This window comes from Haliotis rubra, unplaced genomic scaffold (genome assembly GCF_003918875.1).
Source record: "Haliotis rubra isolate DU_JTF1 unplaced genomic scaffold, ASM391887v1 Scf120, whole genome shotgun sequence".
NCBI lineage: Eukaryota > Metazoa > Mollusca > Gastropoda > Lepetellida > Haliotidae > Haliotis > Haliotis rubra.
In genome coordinates this window covers 1,866,872-1,876,106 of record NW_025765115.1, presented here as the reverse complement: position 1 = coordinate 1,876,106, position 9,235 = coordinate 1,866,872, and the positions used below count along the sequence as shown (strand labels likewise).

The window sequence follows — 9,235 nt, the reverse complement described above, 5'->3', positions numbered from 1 at the left end:
TTAATTTGTAATAACTTTTATCAATTTGCATCCCAAAACCGTTGCTACTTGACAAAAAAGTGTATTATTCACCATTCGTTAATAGACTAGTGTAGCGAATAATTCTAGATCGTCATCAAGTACTTGCTTGCCAACACTACAGAGCCGAGATTAAACAGTAGAAATTGTGCAATAACATGTCGGTTAATGAGGAAAGTTGTTTTGAAACTTCCCTGATAAATTGGATTTGAGCAATTCGTAACATTAGCACAATTGGAGATTATAATGAATAAACACCATATATTTATATACACAGTCCCGGGGATTCGTTAATTGAGTAGACAAAACATATGATAGTTCGGTGTATTTGATCGAATTTGTTCATCGATATGCAGAGACAAACCAACTGATGTTTATGATTTCAAATCAATAAAGTCATCGAATGTTTTCAGTCGGCAAATCAAACGTGATTATTATTAGTTGGAGTTAAAACGTTAGTTTAACAATGTTTCATCTCGCCTTTTGTTTCCATCAGATTGAAAATAAACAACTTGCATACATTCTCATATGATCCTTAAACGTTAAGATGAATTGTTATATGAGTAATACATTTTATGAGACTGTTCAACACCTTGTCAGCCGATGTCCATAACTGGCACAAAAACATATCTTACCATGGCATGACACATTGTTTACATTGCCGTCTTCGCCATGTCTGTGACTTTGAGACCCATGAAGATCCGGGTTAGAATATTGATCTTCAGCAACCCATGCTTGTCGTAAGAGGCGACTAATGGGATCTGGTAGTCAGGCTCGCTGACTTGGTTGACACATGTCATCGGTTCCCAATTGCGCAGATCGATGCTCATGTTGTTGATCACTGGATTGTCTGGTTCAGACCAAACAAACCAGTGATCAACAGCATGAGCATCGATCTACGCAACTGAGATAAGATGACATGTGTCAACCAAGCCAGCGAGCCTGACCACCCGATCCCGTTAGTCGCTTCATACGACAAGCATGGATTACTGAAGATCAATTCTAACCCGGATCTTCACTGGTCGACATTGGGAGAGAAACCAGGTTTGCTGACAAGAAAAGAGCCCTTTTGACGCTCGGGGTAATAGAGAAAGCTGCAATGTCGATGTTTACCGAAGGGCGGCCAGACGTTTGTTCAAAACGGAGGGTAGTGCTAATGCGAGGGTCAGTGGTCAAATATGAAATGCTGTTAGACAAACTGAATACGATGAGCAGAAGGCAAAAAGAATAGCCTACAAGCTCAACACATTGTTTTGTGAAAAACGTAAAGTTTGATTGAACGCACGTTAAAATAGTCGGGCTGTCCGGTTTTCGGTCAGGCTTTTAGCATCGCGAGTGTCACCCCTTGTGTATTTTATGTAATGAGTGTAGCGGGAGATTTTCAAAAAATCCATTTCTTCACCTATTTCGTTCAAATTTGAAACATAAGTTACTCATAACATATGAAAACAATATACGGTTGCAAAAATCTAGATTTTTATTTTTTTAAATTATTGTCCAAACAGTGATTCGAACCCCTGTGGATCTGTGAAATTTGGAACTGTCTTCTACATGCCTACCACCCAAAATAGGAGAACACGTTTTTTCATCTTTTGCAATGTAGAACGTTAGTGCAAAAGCACACCTCTTGACTATCCTCAGAAAAAAATTCCGGGTGGTGTAAAGGGAATAAAAGTTGTGAAAATCAGTTGTAAGGATAACTGAATATGAGAATGACACCAGGTAGCATCCGCCTTTCACAACATGCGAGGGCGGCCTGTAAACAAACCAAACAATCAAGTGATCACATGGATCACATGAAAAGTTCATCTTTAGCAAACAATCGTTGAAACGTACTTCATGAGCTTTTCAAACGAAATCCTTAAAGACTGGACACAACACAAAAATGCATGCATACGAAGGACTAAATGGACTATAAGTGGCATTTACAATTAATGGTGTTTACAACTGATAAATGTCATTCAGGAGAACATATGGAATATGTATTGACCCTCTTAATGTATATCAACAATAGACGTACCAATAGGACAACGGAGCAATCAAATTAAGTTCCCTCCACTCCTGTAGAGATACAAGGCCATTGAAACACTATTATCATGCTATTATCAGTGGATTGTGTTATGCTCCAGTGGAACTTGTAGACAATCGTCGTGGCTTAGCTTATCTCTTGTCATTGTTGATGTTTAATTGCACATTCAACGAGGCACTGTCAACTTTGTATCATGTTACTTCGCTGTAGCAGCGTCTCTTGTGTTGACGCCATGGCAAGCGGCTAGCATTGATTAGTAACGTGGATGTATTTAAAGCTGAACTAATCAGTTGCTACACTCAACTATGTGGCTGAGTATGTTGGGATGACATCACCTCAAACAGTATTTCAACTATATCTAGGATCACTTCTTCCAGTAACAAACACCCAACCCAATGATGTTTTCCTTTGTGGTGGTCATGTGGGATACTGGTGTAAAAAACTGATGAATCAAATCTTTTGACATAATTAACTTGATAATAAATTTGGCAGATTTACGATTTCCTTCCTCTGTTAACATACTGGCATTACATATGGCATTATTTGTCATGTCTTTGATGAAACCACCAATGACGTGTTCCACACACATAATGGTTATGACTTTTAAGCCGTGTCAGTTAGAAGCGCTGCAAACCTTTCATGCCAGGCAACCATACTGTTGGATGACATCTGGTTGGGACAGAATTAGTTTAATCTACATCATTTGTGCATTCTACATAGCAACATCAAGTCCTGGCCCAATCCACACTAAGTGACATTTTTTGGTCCAAAAATATTTTTATAGTTGGGATCCAGTTTGGAAGGAGATTGCTGAAGATATTTCCGTCTATACATGAATAAATGACAAAGGTTATTATTGCCAACAATTGGAAAGTCAATTCTGATTAAACGACGAAGATGATGGTAGCACTATGTTGGTCTTGGTAGCCATCTGCAGAGGAATTGACAACAGTTGCCAAGGAAATGTTCGGGAATAATTTGAATAGTTTCTGAAAACTGAACTATGTTGGGGTATTTAAGGCAGCTGATTTTGACTGAAAGTTTAATCAACATTTATGTTTGAAAATTTCAAATTGAGGATCATGAGATTTGCCTCCTTCCGATTTGGACAAACATTTCAAAGCAATATCGAGAAGAATACTTATTATGTCGGGTATAATAGTTTTCCGAATCACCCACCAAAAGTTGCTTGGGTTGTTTAAAAAGTGTTAAACAACAGAGAGTGTAGTCTTATTCTTAAATGAAATTTCTATCGTTTGAGCTTGGTGAATTAGATAGAAATTGATTTCTTAGGGACAAACCAGATAAAGGATCCAGTTTTAATTGCACATTCAACGAGGCACTGTCAACTTTGTATCATGTTACTTCGCTGTAGCAGCGTCTCTTGTGTTGACGCCATGGGAGGTAATGCATGGTCTATATGTCTATAAATGTGACGTCATAGCGCGGTAAGTTCAATCACGGCTGCGACGACCAGTTCACAACATATTGATTTGTTATATGTAAAACAAAGGTTTTTGTGTGGTTTTTGGTTGTTGTTGTTGTTGTTTTTTAAGATGCTGCAAAGAGGTTTTGGGAATGTAAATAAAATTGAGATGTTAGACACTGCTGCAGTGTTGTCATACCTACCTTGTAGGTGGAAAAGATGTTACTGTAGCATCTGATATCTACAGTGATAATATGCTTACTTTTTCTTTTAGGATGCAAGCGTAGAAACTGCCTTGCAGGAGTGCTCTGAAGGTCAATCTGATTGACGGTTTGTATGCGTGGAACAAGACGGTGAGGCGTGAATCATCCTTGATGTGATGTGATGTGATGTGATGTGACGTGATGTGATGTACCGTGTACAATTGTAATAAACGCGCAAGTGTCGCAGGGGACTTACAAAGATGTTTGTTCTTTTATCTGGTTTGTGCTGGTGGTAGAAAGAAGATGTTATGTAGTCTCAACGTTTCCTGAATGAGAGAAACTCAAATCATGATGTCACAGATAGATAGCACACGCTATTAAAGTTGCTATATCAAATATTGGATCTGAAAGGTGTGGACACAGAATGGCACTGCTTTCGGTACTTTGTGCTTTCTGCTTTCTGCAATGTCAAAAACAATGAAAGAAAACTGTTCAGGATATTGTGACATTAGTGTAATTTATTACCAGATGTGACTAAGGAGATTCAGAGTAGTACGAGTAGTTCATGACGGTGACGGTACCACTGTACTAGCGTCATGATACACTGAGATTGTAACACTACTGTACTCGCGTGTATTCGGGCATCACAGGTTCAAGCATGAGGAAGGCGGTTGTCACGATTGAACTGAACCCCGTTTTCTCCTTGTATGACAACATCGTTTTCTGTAAACAGACGAAAATACATACACTATTCGCTACGGTGATAGCTTATGTGTGATTATATTGAACTGAAACACAATGAGAGGAAGTCGATCGACATTACTTACTCATCCTGGTTTACCTCGTGTATTTCTGTAATTGTGTATACCATGGACTCATTCGGCCCCGGAAGTGACGTCACTAAAAGCGTTAGGTAAGTGCTGTCTCTAACTTACTGTCATTTATCTGTGCCCAAGGCACTTTACTGCATGATGACCGGCACAGTGAGTCCAATATGGCGAACTCGCTACACTTACTCTGGATCATTCCTAAATTATGCATTTCCAGGTTCCTTCATTTTCTTTGAAAGTTCTTACTAATAAGACATAGTCATATTCCTTCGTCATGAAGAGCTGCATCATAGCGGATGCAGCGTTAAGCAATTTATCACTCACTCACTTCGCAAATGTGACCCAAGTCCAGATTACCATGGTACATGAATGTGTTATGTCTAACAAACGCAAATTCGATGATGTTTGAAGCAAAACAATTCAAACGGTTCTTCTGAATTCGAGTTCTGCACGGATCTATTCACAGTCACGACCTCGTCCGAGTGAGTCCTCCACATATTGACTGAGAAGTCTTTTAGTATATTTTTGCATATTTAAGAAAAAGGTCAGATCGAATACTGTGGTAGCCATTGAGTCCAGGGTATGTATCACAATGGAGAATAAATATCCTGGGATCCTGAATGTGTGCATTAATTCCGTCAACAGCATAATGGACATATAAGGGACCCTGCGTTTAGTGGCAGTGGTCCCCGGGGACGTATAAATCAATGATATAATCCCGATTGTTACAGAAGGAATATGTTAAGATCATTAAAACAACGATTCCCCGATGTTACTATTGTTCATGGCAAATTAACAATGCATGGATATGTCAAACATAAAAGATACGTTTTGCCACTAGTGTTCTTACCTATACCGGTTATGATGTCACGGATGGATTCCCCGTTGATTGAAGTCATTTCCAGCTTGATGGGGAGTTCTATGAGTCCATCACTTAATTCCCAGAACCCATCTGACGTGTGCTTCATGGGCTCTGGTCGTCCATCGCGATCAACCAGAATGGAGTTGACTGGGAGCCTGGAAATAGTTAAGCGCTTTGGTCAAATGAATTTGGTGTTAGGCCCCTTTACAGATATTTACATCATGGTTATGAATTTGTCATAGGAGCAAAGCCCAAGTTAATAAAGTTCGTTTGTCTTTTGCGATAAACTTGGAGACCTTTACTATACACCCGTTGTCCTTTATTATACACCTGGATACCTTTACTATACACCTGGATACCTTTACTATACACCTGGGTACCTTTACTATACACCTGGAGGCCTTTACTATACACCTGGATACCTTTACTATACACATGGATGCCTTTACTATACACATGGAGGCATTTACTATACACCTGGAGGCCTTTACAAGACACCTGGAGGCCTTTACCATACACCTGGATACCTTTACTATACACCTGGAGGCCTTTACCATACACCTGGATGCCTTTACCATACACCTGGAGAGGCTTTTATCATACACCTGTAGGCCTTTACTATGTACCTATTTTTCAGGCATATCATGTTAGTAGAATATGTCGACAAAACGAACTGTAACTTATAATGGTACTATTTCTTTGCTTGCTTTTAACGTCGTACTCAACAAAATTCCGGTCTGGATCTATACGACCACACAATACAGTGATTAATATTCTGAGTTACACATATGACACAAACCAACCAATCATCCGAGCCAAACTACTTGTTAAATGTGCGTTAACGTTCAGGACAGGAATAAGTCAAAGGGACCAATCCTCACCGGAATGTCTACTGGATCAGTACATATCACTGACAAATCCATGCCCGTTGCATGTACGAACTCAAACCCAAACAGAAGATCTTTGCACGTCTTTGGGCTGCAGCCTAACAGAAAGTCACCTTTCTTCGTTGCATTCAACATTAATGTAATAATTAAGAAAAGGGTCGAATACTGTGGCAGTCATTGAGTCCAAGGTATGTATCACAATGGAGAAAGTCACCTTTCTTCGTTGCATGCAACATTAATGTAAATTTCTTCTGGAAAGCTGGGCTGTAGATTACAGTAACACATTGGCTTAGATGAGGCTATCCTCGTGAAATGGCCATATGAATAAGTGGTAGTTATGAAGTTGAATAAACTGTTACACATGACTTTGTGTTACTGACCTTGCGTTCCTGACCTGGAGCTTGATGTACCATGCATTGCTTCCTTGGAACTTATATTCTATCTTGGTGTTTCCGACCGGACACTGTACAGCCTGAATCTCCACCTCCCAACTTCCATCACCTTCCTCCGCGAGGTCAATGTCGCCTGCAATAGGTCAGTGTGTTGGATGAGTGAGTTGAGTTTAATGCTGTGTTGTCTGTGTTATCACAACGCGTAGGGTTAATGTGTGCCCAGTCGTACATATGTGATACTTTTAAAAAACTGTCAGCACTGTGATGCTGAGAAACATACGAACTTGGATTTAGGATTCGAATCAACAATCTCATCACTGTTACCTGGAAGTGAACCTGTACAGTGAGTTGTGCTGTTTCACGTGACGGTACCAACGTCACAAACGTTGTCGTTTAATCGTTAACGACATAAGCACAAGGGACATATCTAATGTCTGGAAACATCCTTACCCCACCACAAGGTCAGCTGATTTGAAATGTTGTTGGGATATATTACGAACTAACTTTACAGGTAAAAGATACTTGTCACTGAAAACTAGTTTTCTGATAAAACATATTTAATCTTACTCTTTTAATATTCTTTCAATCCTGTGAAAATGGTAAACAAGGTGTTACGTGGCCGAATCAAAATTCAAATATGGAGTGACACCAACGAACGCGTATCACATGAAAAACATGTTGTGTAATATAGTGAATACATGTATACATTACTCACCTTCTTTACATTCCGGACATATGTCGTTGACGAAGACGTAGAAGTCTCCTTTTATAGGATCTGATCCAGTACCCACACCTGTACCTAGCACCTGCAGGAATAGAAACCACGTACTGCGTTAATGGCACCTACAAGACGTAAGGTACATTTATAGTGTTGTTTCACAGAATGATGACAACAGACATAGTATAGTAGTTTAAGGAAAGACAACCTACCCTGAAGCACATGCCACATGCAAGAGATCCAGAGTACTGTTCTGCGTTTATAGCCACCAGGCTCTTGATCCGAGGATGGGTAGCAACAGGTGGGAATTCTGGCCCCATCTGACATGCCCCGGATTGTCCTCTTCCAACATAGGTGCCCTACAACGCGCCACACACTCAGTAGGACATAGTTATTATGCATACATAATTATACCATCATTGAACATTCTACTCCAACAAAATTCCAGTATGTCCAAATTTGATTTGGTTCGATTTAAAATATATATATATATACACACACTCACCTCCCCGCTGAATCTCTGAACATACAAACTAAGAACCGCTTTGTTGTAGGCCTGAACACTTCCCAAATACCAAATTATGGCTGCTGCAACACGCCACTGAATAATATCCATGATGAATAGCCCTTTAGATCCAAAACGACTCTCAGCGATGTGGGGATTTTGAAGTTTGCAGTGCTGATAGAACAACGAGGGACTTATATAATCTCCTTGCATTAGCCATGTTTACAGTGTGATTCAGCTGTGGGAGCGAATTGCCCAGTGTTTTTCTGTGACGAAACATCACACAGGGAGGAAATGGGGAGATTATCGGTGGACACAAATCAAATTTCGAGGTCCAAGCCGGCTACTTTGAAGAATTGTTTATTTTCGCGTACATGTTGTCTCAGAGTGTAAGGAAGAATGGCGCGTTTCTTGTTTCAGGCCTTCAAACTAGACTGCGTCCAGACATTCAGTTTGCAGAAGGGGCCCGTGGGTTGGAAAAACAGGCTCTTTTGAGCCAAGCTCTAACTGTATCATCAAGGGAATTAAGTGAAAGTTTCGTGAATGGACACATCCAGTAAAACCGCGACGACGGCGTAGCTAAGCTGAAAGTAGAACAGTCTCCTACGTGGTGATTATCCGTTTTGTTAAATTTATAGTTTGATTGTAAGTGATCAGGATGCCCAGTTGAATTGATACCTCAGAAATATCCAGTCGATTTGGCCATGACAAAAGTCGGTATTTGAGTGAACATATATTTTGAAAGTTTAAAACATGCCTGTTAGGTTTTATCTGTCATAAATGAGAACATTTGTAAGCAATCAATTCACAGAAATATCATATAATTTGATTTATGGTCGAATAAAAAAAGCCGCTTTAATCAATTAATTAATCTTGCGATTGATGGATGGATGGGATAAACAGAAAACGAGACAGTGTTCAGGTTCAGGAGCAAAGGTTGTCAAGCAGATATATGGACCTGGTCACTGAGATGTTTTTTTACGTTGTGGCGACAAACATGATTACCTCGCTGTGATGTTCTTTTGGTGTTGAGGGAGATATGACGACCTTGAAGTCACTGCTATGTTGTGATGAAGGGGCACACGTGATAACCTCGGAATATTGGGGGTGTTCTTTTGATGTGAGAAAAATCATTGCTACCTCGAAATTACTGAGATGTTCTTGTGATGTACTGACACATACGACTACCTCAAAGTCACTGAGATGTTCTTGTCATGTATCGACACGTACGACTACAGCCAAGTGACAGAGATGTTTTTGTGATGTACTGACACATACGACTACCTCGAAATTTCTGAGATGTTCTTCTGATGTACCGACAAATACGACTACCTCGAAGTCACGGAGATGTTCTTGTGATGTATC

General features: G+C 39.9%; 1 protein-coding gene across 1 annotated transcript; it reads right to left on the bottom strand.

The window, feature by feature from the left end:
* Positions 1 to 4,167: 4,167 nt before the first annotated feature.
* On the bottom strand, positions 4,168 to 9,004 carry LOC124263677 (expansin-YoaJ-like). Its single transcript, XM_046698335.1, has 6 exons — positions 8,876 to 9,004; positions 7,578 to 7,724; positions 7,363 to 7,453; positions 6,636 to 6,780; positions 5,357 to 5,523; positions 4,168 to 4,399 (listed from the first exon to the last, which is right to left on the bottom strand). The coding sequence occupies exons 1-6, from the start codon at positions 9,002 to 9,004 to the stop codon at positions 4,329 to 4,331; spliced, it is 750 nt and encodes a 249-aa protein (XP_046554291.1). The 3' UTR covers positions 4,168 to 4,328.
* Positions 9,005 to 9,235: the final 231 nt, after the last annotated feature.

Excerpts from the sequence above, each read along its gene's own strand:
- LOC124263677 (XM_046698335.1), bottom strand. The coding sequence starts at position 9,004 with ATGATTTTTCTCACATCAAAAGAACACCCCCAATATTCCGAGGTTATC. Across the intron at positions 5,524-6,635 it reads CTCCAGGTCAGGAACGCAAG|GCTCCCAGTCAACTCCATTC; the intron begins GTCAGTAACACA and ends AACTATTTCCAG. Across the intron at positions 4,400-5,356 it reads TGACATCATAACCGGTATAG|AAAACGATGTTGTCATACAA; the intron begins GTAAGAACACTA and ends GTCTGTTTACAG.